Genomic DNA, 22,914 nt, shown 5'->3' on the forward strand with positions numbered 1-22,914 from the left:
CCAAAATCACTGCAGATGGTGATTGCAGCCATGAAGATGCTTACTCCTTGGAAGGAAAGTTATGCCAACATAGATAGCATATTCAAAAGCAGAGACATTACTTTGCCAACAAAGGTCCGTCTGGTCAAGGCTATGGTTTTTCCAGTGGTCATATATGGATGTGAGAGTTGGACTGTGAAGAAGGCTGAGCACCGAAGAATTGATGCTTTTGAACTGTGGTGTTGGAGAAGACTCTTGAGAGTCCCTTGGACTGCAAGGAGATCCAACCAGTCCATTCTAAGGGAGATGAGTTCTGGGTGTTCTTTGGAAGCACTGATGCTGAGGCTGAAGCTCCAATACTTTGGCCACCTCACACGAAGAGTTGACTCATTGGAAACGACTAATGCTGGGAGGGACTGGGGGCAAGAGGAGAAGGGGACAACAGAGGATAAGATGGCTGGATGGCATCACTGACTCAATGGACGTGAGTTTGGGTGAACTCTGGGAGTTGGTGATGGACAGGGAGGCCTGGCGTGCTGCGATTCATGGGGTTGCAGAGAGTTGGACACGACTGAGCGACTGAACTAAATATTCACAGCCATTCAGTTGCCTGGTCATCAAGCCCATCAGAAGCTCCTGTTCCTAGGGATACCCTGTAGATAAAGAGGCATGTGTCATCTCCAGGGAGTAACCTGTACTGCTTAAACTTCTTAATCGTGGGAGGGCGGACAGCAATGACCTGGTAGCCCAAGGATGTGACTCCTTATACTCCAGTGAGATTTTAGGCATTGATTGTAAGTTATTCTATGTTGGAAGGGAGAATAGCACAGAATAGCAACTGGTAACCCTAAGTTTTTCTTTGTTTTCATGAAGCATAGCACTTTGAGGTTAAAAATGGCCTTACATTATCTAGTCTAGCCTTTAGAAGAACATACAGATGTAGTGAAGGAAGATACAGAGTAGAATCACAGACATGGAACTAGGGGAGATAGTTATGGTTTTATTACTTTTTATGTAACTTAGATGGTACTTCCAGTGGAATTATAACATTTGTTATAAGCGCTTCACAAATATTTATTCCTTAATCCTAATAACAACCCTATAGGGTTGATGCTAATGTTATCTTCATTTACTGATGAGAAAACTGAGATAGACAGAGATCAAGTAATTGGCCCAGTGGTAGGGCAAGACTTTGAATGCACTGTGTCTAATCTGACCATTTTATGGATGAAGAAACAGAGGCCTGAATGTCTGTCCAGTGCTGCCATCTCTCTGTTGCCATCCATTAGGTAGGCACCAGTAGATTATTCTTGAATCATATAATCAAGGCAGGGAAATTATGCCACTTATACTGAAAGAAGTTTTCTTTTTTAATCTGCTTGAACAAAATATCATTAAGAGATGAATGTTGGTGTCAAGAATTCTCTAGTCATCGGTGAAGCTTTGGAATGTGTTCTGTGACCATGCATCATGTTTACTTTTCTTAGATACTAAGGAAGATATTGGGCAGTTTAGAGAGGTGGCTAGGGAATTAAATTAGAACGTTATCTATATACAAAAATAAATTCAAAATGAATGAAAGACCTAAGCATAAGACCAAATACAGTACTGTAAAACTCCTAGAGGAAGATGTAGGTGCACACTACTCTTTGACATAAATCACAGCAATATTTTTTTGGCTCTCTACCCTAGAGTAACAGAAACAGAAGCAAAAATAAACAAATGGAACCTAATTAAACTTAAAAGCTTTGGCACAACAAAGGAAACCATAAACAGAAGAGACAACTATGAGTTGGGAGAAAATACTTATGAACAATGCTACCAACAAGGGATTAATCTCCAAAATATACAAACAGCTCATACAGCTTAATATTAAAAAAAACAGCAAACAACCCAATCAAAAAATGGCCAGAAGACCTAAATAGACACTTCTCCAAAGACATACAGATGGCCCACAGCCAGCCACATGAAGAGGTGTTCAATATTGCTAATTATTTGAGAAATGCAGATTAAAACTACAATGAGGTATCACTTCACACTGATCAGAATGGCGATCATCAAAGAGTCTAGAAATCACATGTGCTAGAGAAGATGTGGAGAAGAAGGAACCCTCTACACTGTTGTTGGAAATACACATTGGTGCAGCTCCTATGGAGAACAATATGGAGATTCCTTAAAAACTAAAAATAGAATTATCACATGATCCAGCGATCTCATTCCTAGGCAGATATCCAAGGAAAAGTCTCATTTGAAAAGATACCTGCTCCCCAATGTTTATAGCAGCACTATTTTTAATAGCTAAGACATGGGAGCAACCTAAATGTCCATCAACAGATGAATCAATAAGGAAGATGTAGTGTGTGTATGTATATATATATACACACACACACATATTATACATATAATGGAATATTACTAATCCATAAAAAAGAATGACATAATGCCATTGCAGCAACATGGATAGTCCTTGAGATTATCATTTTAAGTGAAGTCCAAATACCATAGTGTATCACTTACATATGAAATCTTAAATGATATAAATGAACTTATTTACAAAATGGAAACAGACTCCAGACATAGAAAACAAGTTTATGATTACCAAAGGGGAAAGAGGGGGGAGGATAAATTAGGACTTTGGGGTTAACATATACACACTACTCTATATGGGCTACATGGGCTTCCCTTGTGTCTCAGTTGGTAAAGAATCCGCCTGCAATGCAGGAGACCTGGGTTCGATCCCTGATTGGGAAGATTCCCCTGGAAAAGGGAAAGGCTACCCACTCCAGCATTCTGGCCTGGAGAATACCATGGAGTGTACAGTCCATGGGTCACAAAGAATTGGACATGACTGAGCGACTTTCACTCACTACTGTATATAAATTCGATAAACAAGGACTTACTGTATAGCACAGGTAACTATATTCAACATCTTATAATAACCTGTAATAGTGAAGAATCTGAAAAAATATGTATATATGTACACACACATATGTATAACAATCACTTTGCTATACACCTAAAACCAACATAACTTTGTAAATCAATTATAGTTCAATTAAAAGAAAGATTTAAAACAAGAAAATATGGCAAAAAAAAATTGTCTACCTACCTAGGTGATAGGTACCTGAATGTTAATTTTTTTCTATATATTTTTCTCTGTCTTAAAAATATCTCATAGTAAAATCAACCTCAGAATATTTTTTTTCCTCATCTAGAAAGGATGGACATACCAAGGAACTTTATTACCTGCACATTACCTGTTTTCTCAGTGACTTAAAGCCAGATACCAACCTTATGAGGCAGTTTTTAATGCCTCAAGGCTAAAGATGAAGCATTAGTTCAGAACCCTGGAGAGATGTAGAGGTGCCTGGATTCTGGTCCTAGCTTTATGACTAACTGATCTATGACCATGGATTTCCCAAATACAAGCTTTCCTTGCAATACAAGCTTTCCTTGCCTTATCTGTAAAATTAGTGAGACTGAGATTGTTTTCATCATTGAAATGTTGTAACATATAAATTATATATAAATGTATATTTATATTATATTAATGTTGCATAGACTAGCAACGTGATGGTCCTTTTTACAATAATTATAGAGGCTAAAAGAATACATGGTATAAACACAAATGTTGGACTAAGATTAAATATATGTGTAGTGGAGTCAGATCTAGGTATAAATTTTGCTTCTCTGCCACTTACCAACACTGACCCTTGGTTTCTTGGAACACTCTATTTCCTAAAATGACAATCCTACTAAATAGTACCTATCTCAGCTTGGGGAGATTTGATGAAATAACAGTATTACTGTTGTAGTTGTTACAAATCAGTCAGTTAACTGTTGTGCCTGCAAAGGTACTAGAATAAATTTTCAAACAGCTCATTGCATCCATTTTTCAAAGACAGGATGAGCATCACGTGCCAATTATTCTTTGAAGTAGCAATAAACTAAGTATAAATTTGAGACTAAATGATGTCATATTCTTTTGCATTCAAAGTGATTTAGAGGCAGCCCTGCCTCAATACAGGACCCTAACTGTAAATGACAAATTAGAGATTGCTTCCAATTCTTGAATTCTCTTTTATGTGGGCTGTGGTTGAATGGCCCTAATTGTTTTTCACAGAATAAACTTGAAACAAAAGTGAGAATACTCTTGATTTTTATTTGTACTTTGTAATCTGTCCACTTGCCACTAATATGTGCAGAATGCACCAAAGCAGAACCAGATGACAGAGAGACAAGAAGAATGGTCAGTCAAAATTTGCATTCTTAAATCTCAAAACCAGCCTATGGTTTGCCATGGAACAGAAAATGTATTCAGTCATCTGTCTGCGTAGTAGTACCAGGCACAGTTAATGTAGCTGGGCCTCTAGCTCTGCTGACATAACATATGCTGATATCTAAGTTTTGAAGGCTTGGATTTAATAGAACTTTGTGGTATCACATGGGTATGGTGAATGGAAAGCCTCTGCAGCTTATCGACAGAAAGATAAGAGGCCGACTACCAGTGCTTCTGAGATGTTTATCACCCAGGCTTCTGAGAACAAGAGTTTGGTCCATACCAAACACTTGAGAAATAATGTCAACACAACCAAGACCACAGCCAACACAGAATTCTCTTGAGATAAGATTACAACTTTGTCCTTAAAGAGACGTCAAGCAGGCCAGTCGATCCCCACATAGTCCCTGAGCTGAGCAGCCCTCTGAGTGTTCCTTCATACCAAGGGGCTTTAGGAGCTCAATTTTTAATGCTTCTACATGCAGATATTCTGCCGTTGTTTTCCAGAGTATGCACAGAACTCTGACCATAGCTAGGGAAGTTCCCACAGGGTCAACAGCCTGAGCTTGGTGCCTATGAGATCCACCAGTATAACAGCTGGAGGCAGCTCTCTATTGGCAAAAACATTGATTCACTTTAAGGCTTTATACTGAATGTATTGGGCAGGTCTAGGCTGTAGGGCCTCCAAGGCCAGGTTAGACCTCTAGTCTGGGTCTCAGATAAAGTCATTATAGGAAAAGATGATTTGGTCTTTGAGACAACTGGGTATGAAAAGTCACAGCAATACTCTGTTTAAATACCAGCATGTAAACTGGTACCAGGGTAAGAGGACCCATCAGGGGTGAGGTGAAACTGGTCAGGTGTTCTCCCAAGACCTTTCGCCATTGAGAAGCAGCAGCACAAAAGAGACTGCTCACCTTTGGTGTGTCATCCAGATACTAGCCCTATCACATCTTGCTTTGAAATGCCTCACATTCCTTCTTTTGTCCTCGCTGTGTCGTAGTGTGGCCTTCTGGATTCAGTCTTCTTCCCAGGGCTATGTTACATGTAGTTACCAAATTAATTAAAAGACAAAAGCCCTTTCTACCACCCCATTTCCCAGTGGAGTCTCATAATAAAATTCATACTCCTCTAGTTTATTGTTAAATGTTTTCACTCTTCTTTCTGTCCAGTTTTTCCTTCTGTTAATCTGTGTTTCATTTAAAGGGTCTGTTTAAGGGCTGTGTTAACTTATTTTTCCATTTTCCTGCCTCTGTGCTTTTGTTCCTGTCATCTCCCCTTTTTGGAATTCCTTCTCTTCTATTCAGACACATCTTTTCCATTAAAGCTTTTCAGACCAGTCTTGCTGCCTACACTGATCTGACCCTCCTCTGAACTCTGTTTCTTTATCGTCTAGAGTCCATGCCAGCCCTTTGGCAATTAATCATATAGTGCTTTGTGCATTTATCTTTATTTTGCGTGTCCTGTCTTGCTCTTTGGCTCTTGTCTTTCTCGTTCTCTCTGTCTCTCTGTCCTCTCTGTGTATGTAACTAAATAAGGGGTTTGAAAATAAAATCTGTCTTATACAACTTTAGAATACTCATCAGTGCTTTATGACATTGGTATCAGTTGATGAATCTCACTTAGAGGCTTGATTTTTTTTTCCATGAAGGCAAAGGTCTGTCGGAACAGGCAATGGCAACCCACTCCAGTATTCTTGCCTGGAAAATGCCATGGACGGAGGAGCCTGGAAGGCTGCAGTCCATGGGGTTGCTGAGGGTCAGACACGACTGAGCGACTTCACTTTCTCTTTCATGCATTGGAGGAGGAAATGGCAACCCGCTCCAGTGTTCTTGCCTGGAGAATCCCAGGGACGGGGGAGCCTGGTGGGCTGCCGTCTATGGGGTCGCAGAGTCGGACACGACTGAAGCGACTTAGCAGCAGCAGCAGCAGTAAGGGTCTTTGTTTTCTACTACTACTGTATCCACAGCACCTGTGGATTGAGTGTTAGCTATTACCATCTGATAATAAGGGGGTTCCCTTGACCAGGATCTGCAGCTGGCCTTGACATTCGGCCTTGTGCCCTGCTTCCTGAGGCCGAGCTCTCTTATTCCCAGGCTGGCAGCCTACCTGAAGTGTCCTGACACAGCTATGGCTATCTGTTCTTCCTCCTCAGATGCGTACTCTCATTCCTCAAGTGAAAACGGAGGCAAGTCCGAGTCGGTGGCCAACCTGCAGGCCCAACCGTCCCTGAACTCCATCCACAGCTCCCCTGGGCCCAAGCGTTCCACCAACACCCTGAAGAAGTGGCTGACGAGTCCCGTGCGCCGGCTTAACAGTGGGAAAGCAGATGGAAACATCAAGAAGCAGAAGAAAGTACGAGATGGTCGGAAGAGCTTTGACCTGGGATCTCCCAAGCCTGGGGATGAGACGACCCCTCAGGGAGACAGCGCTGATGAGGTAATTACACGAGGCCTCGGAGCCTTCCATCAGGAGGGGCTTCTGACATGCCTCATTCCTGGAGCCTCAAGAGGTGTCCTTCACCAAGGTTTGTGAACTAGCCGGATTCTAACTCCCCATAGTTGGTCTTGTTGGGCCTAGCTATTTTCCAGATCCCTAGTTTGAATGTAGTTCCCTGACTATACAGTAGGACCTTGTTGTTTATCCATTCTAACTGTGATAGTTTGCATCTGCCAACCCCAAACTCCCCGTCTATGCCTCTTCCTCCTCCACCCACCCTCTAGAGATGGCGGTCTAGGCCCACAGGGAGCCAGTGGTCACCAAGTCCCCAGTCTCTACTAAAGACTGCATAAAACCTGCTAGGACTTCTATTTACTGATTTTTACAATGTTTGGTTGGTTGCTTAGGGCCTTAGTTGCCACAGGCAAGGTCTTTAGTTGTGACCCACGGACGCTTGGTTGTGGCACGTGGGATCTAGTTCCTTGAGCATGGACTGAATGCTGGCCTCCTGTGTTGGGAGCATGGAGTCTTAGCCGCTGGACTTCCAGGCAAGTTCCTGCTAGGCCTGTTTAGAATAAGAATAAAAGGATGGAGGTCATTTCACTTGGAAAACAAGAGGACTGTCTTTTGAGATTATGACTGTTTTCCAGTATGTTGAGCAGAGCCATATATGAAAGGGAGTATACAACTCCTGGTTGCTCCAGAGGGGAGTATTACACTTAACAGGTGAAGGTTTACAGTTGGCAAGGTTTCAGCCTTTAATAAAGCTCAACTAGAAATGGGCCTTCATGAAAACAAATGGACATCCATATTGGAAAGGTCTGGGAGACCATATGACCTCACATAACAGTCGGAGAGACCCATGTTGACCTGATGGTCAGACTGGCCAATGATCTCTTATATCCCTTCCAAAGCTGGGATTCTGTGGTCAAAACGTACAGGGTATTTGGTTACAGAATGAGATAACTCTTTTACCTGGCAAACTAACCTACTCTAGTCATTGACATGGCTAAGAAATTCTTCTTGATATGAAACCAGACTGTTTTTGTAGTTTTATGCTATCTGCTTTTTCTTCCTCTGAGAATGACAGTAGAGCCTGGTGACATTTAGACTGTGGTTTAATCATTGTTCATAAACTTAAAATGCTGGTTTCTCTCTGACCACTGTCTCAGCCTTTCTTTTCCTGGCTAACCAGTAAAGTAGATGTCTTTCATGTGTGTGTGTGTGTTTTCCCCATTTGGTCCTCACTGTCCTTTGAGATAAACAAGGGTGCCCATTCCACACAGGGAAAAATAGGAGTGTGTTGAGAGAGGAGGGTATCATATGTTGTTTTTTAAGAAATCCCAAGTCCTGAACCAACTGACATCTCTAACTGTAGGAAACAGTGACTAATGCTGCTCTTTTGTTCTAGAAGAGCAAGAAAGGTTGGGGTGAAGATGAGGCAGATGAAGAGTCACACACACCCCTCCCCCCGCCTATGAAGATCTTTGACAACGACCCCACGCAGGACGAAATGGTAGGATCTTTTTCACACTTGAAAGAGCCATGTGTGAAATGTGATTTTGTTTAGTGTGTGTGGTGAGGGTAGTAATGCTCTCTCTCCCTTGGTATCTCTTATGCCTCATGACTCCCAGATGATGCAGATTCCATCTGTATTGGGTTATGGGGACTAACTTCAATCTGGGCAGTGTAGGGGTGGGTTCTCAAAGGGAGAATTCTCAAAGTGAGAATCTGCCTAGTACCAGGTCCTGCTGATGAAGGATAATGTCTCTCTCTTCGGAAACAGCAGATCCTGAAAGAAACTACTTGTCTCAAAGAGGAAGCTGAGATGGCTCTAGGTAGTGATCGTTCTGTTGTACATAACCGTTCAACCAATGTTTTAGCTGATGGTTTTTCTCATCCTTAACTCTAAACTCCAAATCACAGTAACTTCCAGTCAAGCGTGGTGCAGACAGCGTGAGGGATGGAGATGCTGCTAAGGGGAGGTTTTGCCATAGATGGACAAACCCAATATGCCAGGTTGCCCCAGTTCTTTGGTTTGCAAAACCCCCTGGCTCAGTGGCATGCAGAGGCTCGCTGGCGTTGGGAATGTGTGTGTCCCTGTGTCTCTGAGCACAGCTGATCATCCCAGCTGTTCTGGAGCAGAGCTCAGGCTGGATTTGCTTCCCAGTACCGAGCTGGGGCTCAGGCAGGTCCCTCTTTTCGTAGTGTAATCTGTGACCACCCTTCCTTACCACTGAAGTCTTCTCACTTCATCGCGTTTCTCTTGCTTCTCTCAGCGTTTCTGTCCTAGAGGACTGGAGGCAGAGGTGGTGACTTCAGTGTTGTTTTATGGTACTGTTGGTGGTGGTTAGCCATCCCCCCAGGGTCTCCCTGGCTCTCTTGTGCTCTGTCCCGCATTCAGCAGCCCCCTCAGAGGTGGTGGGCCCAAGTTGCATGGGCAGGGAGCTGACCTTCACAGTGCCACCCAGGGCACAATTCAGGAAGTACTGGGTACAGATGCTTCAGAGTTCCTGGTGAGATCCCAGATCTTACTCGCATTCTCTCTGCTTTGCGTTTGGATCAGTTGTCCCCAGATGTTACTTGCACTCTTCCTCAGTGCTAAGCTAGAGGGACATTTCTACGGACAGGCCAGTGACTGCAGTGTGAGTACTGCCCCCCTCGGTGACTCACCCATGAGAAGCACACAGTTACAGCCCCTCCTAAGGTGATGCTCTGACCCTGGACTATTGGAAAGAGAAGAGGAAGCATGGCATGATACCCATCCTGGATTCCTAGAGGCAGAAATACCTTCGCCTTGAGATGGGAACAAGAACTAACCTGCTGTGTTCCCAGAGGCCTATTGTGAAAGGTTCTAGAAGCAGTGAGAATGTGTGTGGGGAGCAGGGTGCTCAGGTCACATATCTACCATCCCGCACTGCCCTTCACATGGAGGTGCCAACTTACAAGGAAGGATCATGAACCCTCCCCCTCGAAATCCCTCAAACATGGTTTGTTTTGGGGAAAGGATGTTGTGTTGTTTCTGGGTAATCTTTAACTGTGAATGCAGCCTCACCCCAGACACAGGATTACGACAGATGGCATTAGCCCCTTTTAAGACAAGTGAACCTCCTCAGTCCTGTTTATTATTTCTGAACTTCTGTTTTCCTGGAATATTTGGGAGTGGGACGAGCTTCAGAATTTTCTAGCAAATGGAATTGGAATTATTAAAATAAGTTTTAAATCAGTATAAAAGGAGTTTTAAAAAATTCACTCATTCTAGTATTATGCAGTTACTTTAATTCTCCTTGTTTCCTTCTATTTGTTCATATGCATGTATGTTTTATTTTTATAATTCTAAATAGGCGTATGATGTGTTCGGTGTTTTATATTTTTAATACCTATAAAATTAAATATAAACAATGTTTAATATTTCCTAAAATCTTATTAATTTTACCTTCAAAACTGTAATTTTAATAGTTGAGGAGTATTACGCTTATGTATCATAATTCGCTTGACCAACCTGTTTGGGGATATCCTGGGTTGTTTCTAATTTTTGCTGCTCTTGGTAATACTGCTGCAGATCACTTGGTACATACAGCATTTTTTCTTTTGACTTCCTTCCTTGGAATCAGTTCCCAGGGGGGTAGGATTACTAGATTGAGAAGTAGCTAACTTGGATTTCCAAAGGATAGTAAGCTGTTTTCCTGCTTTCCAGGAAAGGAAAAAGAGTGTTGCTCTCTTAATTACATTCATTTGATATTATTACCCCATCTCAGAAGCAAAAACCTCAAGTCAGTCTTAGATGAGACAACAAAAAATTTCCCTTTTGAAACTCTTCCCCCTAACTTAAGGAACAAGCTTGAATCCAGAGCCCAGCTGGGGAGTTCAACTTTCTACTCCCACAGTCGCTATGCCCGTTTGTCCTGGGCCCTGTGAACACCGTTGCCCTCTTCTTGGAAGTGCGGGGTGGGTTAAAGTTTACACATGCATGTAGGGTTAACCATTTCTCTCCCAGTTTCTTCTCCAGTAGGAAAAGGAAGAAAGCAAAAGCAAAAGCACTGTCGCTCGGGGAGCAGGGACGTTGACCAACAGTCCCATGGCCCAGTCCTCATTGTTAATGTGAAGGGAGGAGGAAGGCCCTGGCTTGAGCCTCCTTTCACTGTGAACAGGGTCGTCCGTGTGTGCCCCAGCATGAGAGGCACAAGGCCTGCTAACGCAGTCCTGGGCCTTTCCAGAAACAGTTGTGTTTGTGGAGGAGAGAGAGTATGTGTGTGTGTGAGAGAGAGAGAGAGAGAGAGAGAGAGAGAGAAAGGGAGGCAGTTTCTGGTCTCCCAAGTGCCCTGCCCCTAGCATTTCTGCTTGACACAAAGTGACTGTCTGTACTAAAGATCTAAATCTCAGCAAAGCAAGGACAGTTTCTGTTTGGACACACTTGAGGCTAGGTTTATTGACCCCTCATTTCCTGGAATAGCAGTGGGCAGCCCTGTAGTGACCAAAGTCCTGTCTGCCCCCTCCCCTGTTGCTGTCAGTGGGCGCAGCCCTTCCCTGTTGGCCTCTTGGGAACTCAGTGACCCTCCCTGCAGCTCCTCTGGAGGCCTGCCTAAACAGAGCCTCATCTGGCCCTGCTTCGCTGCTGGCCAGAGCTCCTGACGAGGGGTCCGGCAGGCCTGCCGCACTCCTGCTCTACCCCATCTCCCTGTGTCATCTCTTCCCTCTAAACATAGAGCTTTGCTTCCCTTGCCTGCTTTGAGCTTTGTACTTGCTGTGTTTCTTCCTAATTGCTATTCCTCATTCCTCGCTAATCTGCTTTTCCCTTGCTGCTCAATGTCTTGCAGTCCTCCTCTTTGCTAGCAGCCCGGCAGGCTTCCACCGAAGTACCTACTGCTGCAGACCTTGTCAGTGCGATAGAACAGTTGGTCAAAAGCAAGCTGGTAAGTGGGGGTCCTGGAGGCAGTTCTGCGTGTTTCACCTCCATGCGGCTCCCAGGCCTGACTTCTGTTTGCTGTGTTCTCCTTTGCACCTGTCTTCATTCCTCCTGTAGGATTGTTTCCAGCCAGTGATGATTTCTTAAAAACTGCACCTCAAAGTCCTTTTGGCTGTTTTTGAGAATGAGCCTGGGCAATTAACAGGTCCTTTTGGGATTGTGACATTGATGAAAGGTGAAAAGTATCAAGGACAAAGTAGCCTTCTGTAAGTCTGGTCCACTGGCCTGTAGGGAAGTGGCATCCGACTGGTAACTGGTGTGTGTCTGGGTAGCCCTGACACAAGGGGAGCTGAGAGCTCTCATGGGCACAGCACTGACTTCTCAAAGCCCGTCTCCCTGACCACTCCTCACTTCCTCTCTTCTCTACACTAATCCATAGACCCTCTTCATTCTCCAAATAACCATTAAATTTTTTTCCTTAAAAAATCATCCCTCTTTTTGCTTTTTCTCTTTTGCCCCTTTTTTTGCATTTTCTCTTCTACCACCTGAGCATGGGCCTGACCTCATGCCCAGAGAAGCCTTCTTAATCCTCCTCCCTATCATCTGCCTCCCACCCTCACCAGCCACCCCCCCACCACATTGTCTCCCTACTTGGTGAGGGCTCCCTGCCTCCCTCTCCCCTCATGGCAGTGGTCTCTAATGTGGGAGTGCCTCCAGGTATACAGGATGGTTTTTTGAGGTACTGAAAGAAAATATTAGAATCTCTTTAACTCATCCTTTTAAAATGGTTTTGTGTATGTTTTATTATGTACTTAAAGGTAATACAGGAGTACAGAAACATAATTTATAAATAAGTTACTTGTTTTGGGAGTGCATGACTATAATCGTGTTCACTAATTGAAGTATATAATCAAAGTTTGGAAATCCCTGGCCCACAGATGAAGCCCAAACTTACCCAATAGTCTAATGTCTTGTGGCCTGTTCTCCAACCTCCCTTTCCAACATCATGTGTTATTCTGGTCAATGAACTTGGCTCCAACCAAATTGTTTTCTTCACTGTCCCTAAACATGCATTTGGCTTCCTCCTCCCAAGTTTCTGTTCATACCACCCCGACTGGTCTGGAATGTTCTCCCTATTTTTGCTTATCTAAAGTATAGCAGCCCCTCAAGGTCCCACTCAAATCTCATCTCTCCACAAGGGCCTCCCTGGCCAGCGCAGGCCAGGTTTCTTCTTGCAGAAGAAGTCCCAGAACAGTTTCTGTGCAAACCACATGCTCCCTGGGACAGCTCTTAATAATCCCTTTATGTTACTTGTTAAAATATCTTCATCTTTTCATTTGCAGCTTACCTCCACAGCTAGATTATTAGTCATTTGGGACATTATTTCCTCCTCCTTGTGTTAGTGCATCCTAGTCTTTTATACTTACATCAGTAAACACTTGTTTCCAAAGTCTGTATTTTTCACATTTTGGATTACCATTTTCTTATTGATCCTGTTCACCTTCTGCTACTGTCATGAGCCTCGACAGGCCTCTAGTTTGTGTGGTCCATGGGTCACGTGTTTTCCCTGTGAGTACAAATATTGAGAAGTCCCATTAGAGCAAATGTCCCAGAGTAGAGGGAAGTGTAGGATAATGCTAGAGTTGTTCAGCCCTATAACAAACTGTCTAAAAATGGCAGTTGAATGAATGGCCTTTCAGTGGTGACTTTACCATAATAAGGACTTTAACTTCTTCTTCTACCAATAGCTACTTCTTGGGGACCTGCAGTAAACCCAGAATTACAGCAATTTCTTTGACCAAACATATAAAACCAAGCCTGTGTCACGAAAAGGAAGGCAAGAGCAGTGGTTTGATTTCTCAGAATCTTCTAACCAAAATTCCATCCTTTCTCATTCCTCTACTTGTCTCTTTCTTCCTATCCTATGTACCCACCATGGGGTAGCAACAGAGCACTGTAGGTGGTTGTTTCTTCAGCCCTATTTGAGAATATGGAGTTGCATCTTCACCTCCAACACTGGTATGCCTGTTGCTCATGGCTGCCTATCTTAGAGGAGGATAAGATCTAGAGCCTATAAAAAAAAAAGTTCTGGAGTTTTTATTTGACTGTAAGTACAATAGTATGTCAGCTGCCAAAATAACCAGCGTGGTCGTAGACTGGGTTAATGAAAGTACAGCGTACAGATCCAGGGGCGTAATGGCCCCATTGTACTCAAAGCTCCTCAGACCACACCTGTCATGAGCTGTGTGTGAGTCATGTCTCAGGTTCTGAATGCAGCATTCTAAAATGTTCTTGAACTCAGTGGAAGGGCCCTGGAGGAAGTACCAATACCATGCAGTGCGTGTCATTTGAAGTAGAGTTGCAGAAGGTTAAGTATGGGGAGAAGTTAGGAGAGAAAAGGCACATGAGAGCTGTCGTTTAGTAATTGAGTGCTGCTGTGGGAAAGAACTGGTCTCACTCTTGGCTGCTCCAGAGGGCAGAACCTGTGAGTGGAAATTCATTCAGTATAAGGAGAACTAATAAGGTCCTTCCAAATGTACAGAACTGGAAATACTACAGGAGCATCTGGCGTGCTTGGACTTTTACATCCAGGGCTTAGATTCTTTCTGCGTTCTTTTTGGGTTGCTCAAGAGATGGTACTAGATGCTGTAGTTAGAAATCATTTGGCCCCAAGGTCCACCCAAAAGCCATGAGATCCCTCATGTCCCTGGGTCTGAAAGCTGCCCTTGGTATGTTATGGTCACATGTCTATGACATTTGGGGCTACAGCCTCCAGAAGTTGTGATCTCTGCTGCTGGAGAGGTGCCATTAGGGAGCTAGGACAGAGGTTCCACTCACCTGCAGTGCAGATAAAACCCTGAAAACTCCTTTGGTGAGTCCCTCTGGACATTAATGGATGCTCCTGAGGTCTCACCTCCCCAGTTTGGTCTTTAATCAGTGATTTTGTTTATCAGGAGAGCATGCCCACACATCTTCCCCCAAAGAGAGCTCAAATACTTTTTCTGGGTTTTGTATTAAGGTATGGTCTTTAAGCCAGGACTAAGGACTCTCTTGTTTTTCTGTGTGATTTTTATAAAGTTTTTCCTAGATGTAGGGACTGGCTGTGGTGCTACTAAGTACCTAAGGAATCAGAAGACATAATGTTAATCTTGCCTCTGCTACTTATTGTGTAGCTTTGGACAAGTTATTTAGTCTACTTGGAGGCCTCTCTTTTATCTTGCCTATCAACAGTGATGATTCTGTCTACCCGAATCTAATCTCAAGAGAGTTACACTGAGGGCTGAGTAAGGTATGAATGTGTTTTGTAAACTGATTAGGTAAGCATCCCACAAATGTTAGCTCTTAACCACCTTATTTGTGAAGGGCAGGGAAAGGGAGTCAGTCATACTTTATCTTCACCCGGAACACAGGGACACAGTATTTGTCAGTTAGTAGATCTGTGGTTGGGTGAATGTTGCATGCAGGGTAGTAGCTTAGCAGTCTATGTGATTTGGTTTTATTCCTCAAATTTGAAGGTCTTCCCTGGCGGCTCAGACAATAAAGAATCCACCTGCAGTGCAGGAGACTCAGGCTTGATTCCTGGGTTGGGAACATCTGCTGAAGGAGGGCACGGCAACCCACTCCAGTATTCTTGCCTGGAGAACCCCATGGACAGAGGAACCTGGCAGGGGGTTGCAAAGAGTCGGACACAACTCAGCGACTAACACTGCAGTCCATAGTGAAGCGACTTAGCATGCCTCAAGTTTGAGGAGCAAGGGCTTCCTGGCTTTGTGGGAATCTACTGTATTTGTAAACAGCCCAGGATTCTACCACCTACCTTAGATGAAAGAGTGAAGTGTTAGTCACTCAGTCGTGTCTGACTGTTTGCTACGCCATGCACTGTACCCCACCAGGCTTCTCTGTCCATAGGGTTTCCCAGGCAAGAATGCTGAAGTGGGTTGCCATTTCCTTCTCCAGGGGATCTTCCCCACCCAGGGATAGAACCTGGGTCTCGCGCATTACAGGCAGATTCTTTACCATCTGACCCACCAGGGACTAGGCCTCAAGAAGGAAAGCCTTCTCACTGAACTCCTGTCCCCAGGTGGCACGTCACAGTAGTTCACTGGGCTCATGGTGGCACTGCTGGGCCCTTGACTGAAAATCCTCCATCTTTAGGGAGGAGGCTGGCCAGGATTGAGCTCTTGTTTGGTCTACCTGGTGGCCTGACACCCTGAGAATTGGCCCTATCTGCTTCAGCAAGACTTCGTTCCCTCTGGTTCTTCTACTTTGATAGTATTCACCTCCCTAGGTCAGTCTGTGGGTCACAGAACGTAGCTAGGTCCAGGCTGCATTTGTGTGTATGCTTTGCTCTCCTTTAGATAAATCAGCTTGCTTTGTCAAAGGTACAGTAGAGTTAACAGTCCAGATGGGAGGAAATAATGGCCTCATCATATCCATTGTGAAAATGTGTGCTTTTAAGAACTGAGTTCCTCTGGCATCCTTCTGTGGAAAAGATTCCTGAGCTTGTTAAAATAGAATAGTTTAGATTTCCACCAAAAAAATTTAATCTGAAGTCTCAAATGTGTAATGTCATTTGCCTGGAAAATCCAGACTTCAGTTTTTCTACTTTAAAATGGCTTCCCTACCCCTGCCCCCAATTTGCCTGGGAGTGACTAAGATCGTAATATTTTTTGTCAGGATATTTCATATTTATTTGTATAAAAGGGTAGGACAGCTAAAAGGTTGGTTGTGGTGGGTGATGCTGGATCAGCACCCTTGACTGTTGTTTTTTCAGATGAACTTTGACCTCTACCCAAGAGTTTCATTCAGTAAATTCTTGGAGTCCTACTCTGTGCCCGTCTTGCCAGCATAGAACCTTCATTAATGGAGCTCACAGTCTAGGGTTGATGCTCAGAAATCCTCTCCCACCTGGGCAGTTGCAATCATTTCCTCCTTAATTTCAGTCTGACGTCTCTTTGCATGCCTGATGGGGGGAATCTTACTTTTCTTTCATTTTTCCTTTTAAAAAAACTTTTAATAGTTCTTTACTGATTAACAAAAGCATTATATGCTCATTCAAGAAAAATTGGAAAAACGACAAGATTTTAAGCACAATTATATCTCATAATATCATCATCTAAACATAGTCAGTGTTGAAATTCAGATATTTAAAAAATAATGTAGTTAATCATAGAGTATATAAATCGTAAGTCCTGTTTTCCTTTACTGACATCAGATACATTTTCCCAAGTCGTGAAGAGCTCTTAGTATTAAGACAAATCTTTCTTAAACTTAATCCAATCACATTACTTCCCTGCATAAAATTCTCCTCTCATTGGTCATGGAAGTTGGTACTCTTTTTTAAAATTGAAGTATAGTTGATTTACAGTCTTGTATTAATTTCAGGTATTCAGCATAGTGGTTTGGATTTTTTGCTACACATAAGACTTCTTGTAATCTGATCTCTGCATCCTTCTCCAGGGTTGTCCATTTCACTTCCTATTTCTCCTTTCCCTAGTTCTTACTCCCCCCAACTCACATAACACACAGTTACTTGCTAATTCCCCTTCTCCCCCCTTTACAGACTGTCCTCCCTACACCAGGTGGCTTTCGGCTCCCCGGGCTGCCCCAGGCGGTGTCTCAAGTCGGTCCTTTACTCACTGTGCTCCTCCTGCCTGGATCATCCTCCCATTGGTGTATCCAGTGAAATCTTTTCTATTTCTCATTACTCAGTTCAAGCGTTGGCCTCTTCCACTGAGCCATTCCCTTCCTTCCCTACCCTACTTTAAAGCTGCCTGCTCTTTTTTCTCATCTTCCCCATGGTACCCTCCTATCTAGAAGAATGCCCATTGTAGCTTAGATTTTGGTGGGCAGGAAATCGTATGTTATCTGTCTTCATTTCTCTAGCACTTTGCAAATATTCAGCACATAGTAGAAGTACAATAAATATTTGCTTAAGTATAAACAAATCAGTCACAACACTGTGATAAATACTGTTCAGAGGGTATGTAAAGGGTGCTTATAGGAGTCCTGAGGGAAGGGCTTTTTATGGATATGTGGTCCAAGATCAAGCTGACAGGAAATGTGTTCATTTCCATTGTGGCAATAGTCTTCCTTCATTCTTAATCCACTTTTTTGAATTGTATTTGCATTTCTATTCCCTGACCTGGCACCAACAATAAGAACACCCGTTTGCAGCATTCGTTGCTTCCTCCTTGGCACACCTTTTCCTTTGTTGAGACTATTGTGGTCCTGAGCCCAAGACAGGGCAGAAGTCCCCGCTGTGGCTGCACAGTCCACTACTCATCAACCAGCCATCACTTCGCGTGTCCCCCAAGGAGCAGCACAGACAGACGATTGAAGATCACCTGTAATAGTCCTTGGCTGGGACCCCATATCCCAACTCGAGCACAGGTAGCCAGATCCTCAGAGGGAATCACTCTTGCATTAGTTACGGTATTTCTAGCCAATGCCATTATTTGAGACAGATGACCCAGCATGCTGCTGCTGTTTTAGTTGCTAAGTCGTGTCCGACTCTTTGCAACCCCGTGGACTGTAGCCCACCAAGCTCCTCTGTCCCTGGGATTCTCCGAGCAAGAATACTGGAGTGGGTTGCCATTTCCTTCTCTGAGGAATTTTTCCAACCCAGAGATCGAAACAGCACACACTTTAGCCAAACCCTAAATTTCTCTCTTCTCCCACTCTCACTGCCTCTGCCTTCCTCAACTCCATGCCTGAGAGTCCTTGCCCGGAGATAACCTGGCTCTTTGCTCATATAACAGGTCAAGCATGAAGAGACAGAACATATTTCCCTGTGTAACACTTTGGACTCCTCAGATGTCCTTCATTCTGAACAAGAGTTGAGAGTGGACCACGCCAAGATGGATGGTCCACGGGAGACCCTTGTAGCAGAGATGTAAGCGTATTTCCCAGGCCTTGCAGCCAGCATCCTGCCAGCCAACAAGCTACAGAACAAAGGCTGAAATGAAACAATGTGGGCAAGGGGAGGGGAAGTAAAAGGCGTGTAACCAGATCAATCACCAACCGGGTTCATCTGCCTGGGGAGCCTGTCTCTGGTGATGGCACCAGGGGACATGTCACATGTCATTGGAAAGCATGTCTGTCTGGTGGCTTGTCAAGCCTCAGCACCAGATACTCATTTCCTTAATCACTGGTTACAGATCCTGAATCTGCACATTTAGCTAAACTTTTCTTGACCTTTCTACATATTTAGCCTTGTTCTGTGAAATACCTTCATGTCAAGTTAAAAGAAATTCTGTCTCTCAAGTTTGAAGACCCTGTCCTCTTAATGCTGAGTTCTAGTGTTAATAACAAATTCATGTTAGGCTGTGCCACAGGTTCTTGATTTAAGGGTGAAATAGAGGAAAAAAAGGTTGACATCTCTTCTCAGCTTTAAGTGTTTTAGCCTCCAATTCTGATATCCCCCACCTGTTCTCGTATAATGCCACCTCATTCACTTTCTGTTTCATTTACCTGGGCTTTTCCTACCTCTGTTCAGCCTGTGCTGAAATACTGCAGCTAAGCCAGTTCACGATAGACACTCCAGGTGCAGGTTGTTTAAGACGACGCTGAAGCCTTTTGTTCCTATTGCCTGTAGGGGCACTTCTTGATCTTTCAAAGACTGCTAAAGTAAAGCCTTTCCTTTCCTACAAAGTGGCTGTCCTAGACAGTCGTTTTGTGTGGATAGTCTGGATTATGCTCTCGTATTTGTTTTACAGTTGCCCACCATAACCTTGGTCTCCAGCTTACTGTTTATCCACATGGTTTCTGCCAGTTTGCACAATGAAATGACATGTCATTCTGTGCTGTTTTTCCTACAGTGCTTATAAAAATGTTAAGATTGACCCCATTTTTTTTTTTTTTAGCATCCTGGTTAGTTCCCTCCATGGGGGTAGTGGGGGGAGCTCACTGTTTTAGAGCATTTTAAATTTTTCAAGGGGTTATGCGCCTACTGTCTCTGACTGTTCCTTAAAAATCTGTTAAAAAAGGAGAAACCCAATTTGGAAATTGAGAAGAAATCAATTTGGAATGATTTTAGCTGTCTTAAGGTTGTCCAGGGACTGGCAGATCTGGGATTAGAATCCTTTACCCTTAGCTCTTTCTAGAGTAACATATTTATTAAGCTCTTTAACTCATTTCTCAGTCCTGCAGCACCTTAATTAAAAGAGATTAAAGGGATTAATAAATGAAAGAAAGCCCTTGGTAAATAACCTTAGCAAAGGTGTGTTTAGAAAATGCTAAATCAGTTTACCTCTTCTTGTCTGCATCTCATTAGTCTCTTCAAAGAAAATTGTAGCTGATTTAACAAACATGATTTTACTGAATGAATTCTCCCATCACCACCCTCCCCTTGTTAACTTGCACTTGGTGGTCCTACAACTGACTTTCTTTCCTTGCTGCTTGTTTGTAGAATTGCAGTAATTAGCTTTACCTCTGGAGCTCTTACCCAGAGATCAGTCACTTTGACAGTGTGCATTATGTCTGGGAAATTGGCAGCCCCTGATGCCAAGCACATCCTGATTGCCTGAGAAGGCGGCAGCTCTGGGTGCCCTGCTGCAGGAAGATGGGAGTCTGGCCTCCTGGTACTTCCCTGAGGTTCAGGGCGGACAGCCTTGGTTACTGATCTGCCAAGATGGCTGTGGCCAGGCTGGGGGGACTCGAGGACTTCCGGACTGCTCTATCACGTGCGCTTCTTTAGGGTTGTTTATTCTTCTCTTTTCAGAGTCTGGAAGGAGGCTCTTACCGAGGGAGCTTGAAAGACCCCACAGGCTGCCTGAATGAAGGCATGACCCCACCCACACCTCCCAGAAATCTGGAAGAAGAACAGAAAGCCAAGGCCCTGAGAGGCAGGATGTAAGTACTTCCCCAGACTCCAGCCTCCTGTGCATGTGTGCAGTGGGCAAGGGTCAGGGGTCCTGGGAAGTTTAGGGAGAATTAGGGATTCCCCGCACTGTTTCCATTGATATCATTCATTCTAAGTAAAGGTGACCGTCGGTCTATACAGTGTGGTGTTGATCAATAAGGAGATGTTTGGATCTGATTGTAAGGATTTTCAGCTGAAATATTACTGACAAAGTGTGGTTATAACCAAGGTCTGTTAGAAATTTAAAACGTGATGATAAAAAGAAAACAAAGATTAGGAAAGTTTGGGACCATTTCTATGACCCCATATCAAAGAATCCTTGGTAGAAAGTCTGATGGAATTTTATCTGAGGAAACGCTTCCCCAGATGTAGGAAAGTAACATATAGGAGAAGGGAGCTGTTGGGCTACCGGGCTAAGGTCTAGCTCCACCGCTTCTCAAAGGTTTTGTCTATTTAAAAAACATTTTTATATAGTAATATTTCTTCTTTGGTTATTTTAAAAATTTTTTTAAAATTGAATTATAGCTGATGTGCAATACTACTTAAGTTACAGGTTTATAGCATAGTGATTCACACAACTTTACAGGTTATATTCCATTTATAGTTATTATAAAATGCTGGCATATTTCCTTGTGCTGTACAGTATACCCTTGCTTGTTTATTTTATAGTTCTCACTCCTAGTTTCTAAAATAGTTTCAACTTCTTACTCCTCTACTCCTATCTTGCCCCTGCCCACTTCCTTCTCCCCACTGGTAACCAGTTTGTCCTGTGTATCTGTGAGTCTGTTTCCTTTTTGCTATGTTCATAGTTTGTTTTACTTTTTTGGATTCCACACATAAGTAATATCATACAGTATTTGTCTTTCTCTGTCTGACTTATTTCACTGTGGCCTGAGTTCCAAGAGAAACTCTTTGCTATTTGAACGTTTAGGGGTAAATACAGTTCACACTGCAGTCCATTTCACAAGGACCCAGGTGTTGTGTAAGGTTTGGGTTATCCTCCCTGATGTGAAGGCACTCTTCTGTTCCTTGGTTTGATCAAGAGGATGGCGACACCATTAATGTAAAACCACAGTCCCTCTGGAACTTCAGTTTTCTTGTTCAGGGTTTGACTGAGTGTTGGCAGCAGAGCTGCTGATGAGTCTGCACGTAGCCTGACATGGGAGTGATGGTGAGCACAGTGAGAACAGGCCAAGCGATTGGGAAAGGCCCCTCCCTGTTCCTAATCCCTCAAACTCATAACTCCTTGAGCCTGGTTGTAGACCTGACGATGAGCAAAAATAAATGAGGCCAGTCCCTCCTGTTGCCGGGAAATAGGCAAATGACCATTTGTGACTATTTCCTAGGAAACATCATAGCCAGGGCAGGGCTGTCACCTAGGGGAAATGAGCAGGGGGCATGTAAGCACTCTGGTTCTGTATTTACCACCTTAACTTTATGGTGCTCAGGGGAACCCCAAGAATAGAATAGAGGTAAAGAAATACCATCCCCAAAGGGAAATTTCTTAGGATTTGGACAAAGCTAATTCTCTTAGCTTTCCAGGTTGTTTTTACATAGATGAGGCAGGGTCGAAGCTGAGGTTCCAGTCTTGTCAAGCCAAAGCAAAACTTTCATCAGGAAGATGAACGCTTATATCAGGGTGGTGACCTTTGAGATGACAGGTGCTCCTTGGCAAAGCCTATCTCTACGTAAGAGCCTGTAAACAGTCATTTAAGCTTCCAGTCATTGTCTTGCTTCCAGACGTGACTTTGTCTAATTTCAATCCAAGAGGCAAAAGTTTGTTGCTTCTTCCCCCTCTCTCCCTCGCTTAGCTCTGTATCTCTCTACATCCCGTGCTGTCCCAAAAAGCCAGCTGTTAGAATGACTCATTCCTTTTGCTGTATATTGCCCTTATTCTGCTATAATTTATGGCCACAGTGAAAGAGATGATGTGTAGGTGTTTAACTGTAAACCCCACATGAGGCTGGAGGCTGAGGGGAATAGAGAACTGAGACTCAATCCAGTAAGACCTCAGAGTATTAAATGGGAGCTCCATGGAAAAAAGATGAAAACAGACAGTTATCTGTCCAGGAGAAGAAAAAAGTCAAGAATGGATGTAATTGTCTTCAAGTTTTAGCCACTCATTTATTCAACAGATATTTGTTGAATATCTGTTGTACCAACTGCTTGGCATATATCAGTGAATAAAACAAACAATAACAACAAAAGAAAAGTCCATGCTCTCGTGGCAAGTTCACATTTTAATGTGAGAAATCATACAATAAAATTTAAAATACATCATGTAGTGTGTTAGAAGCTGGAAAAAAAAAATAGGGCGATCAGGAGTATGGATGGGGCCATGCTGCAGCTTTAAATGGTTCTGACTGAAGTGTTCTGCATGAAGACCAGAAGGAGGTTGAACCGTTGCGGAAAAGTATTCTCGGCACAGGGAACAGCCAATGCAGGGGC

At 43.5% G+C, this 22,914-nt stretch overlaps 1 protein-coding gene across 4 annotated transcripts in view; it reads left to right on the top strand.

Moving 5' to 3' along the window:
• KALRN (kalirin, RhoGEF kinase) overlaps positions 1-22,914 on the top strand; it is a 626,732-nt gene that overhangs the window by 542,948 nt on the left and 60,870 nt on the right. For all 4 annotated transcript variants that reach the window (XM_010834276.1, XM_010834277.1, XM_010834274.1 and 1 more), the window contains exons 35-38: positions 6,414-6,697; positions 8,109-8,213; positions 11,515-11,610; positions 20,326-20,456. In XM_010834276.1, the coding sequence (XP_010832578.1) occupies positions 6,414-6,697; positions 8,109-8,213; positions 11,515-11,610; positions 20,326-20,456 (616 nt within the window). The remainder of the gene's footprint in view (positions 1-6,413; positions 6,698-8,108; positions 8,214-11,514; positions 11,611-20,325; positions 20,457-22,914) is intronic.

The sequence above is a fragment of the Bison bison genome, unplaced genomic scaffold (assembly GCF_000754665.1).
Source record: "Bison bison bison isolate TAMUID 2011002044 unplaced genomic scaffold, Bison_UMD1.0 scf7180017864032, whole genome shotgun sequence".
Lineage (NCBI taxonomy): Eukaryota > Metazoa > Chordata > Mammalia > Artiodactyla > Bovidae > Bison > Bison bison.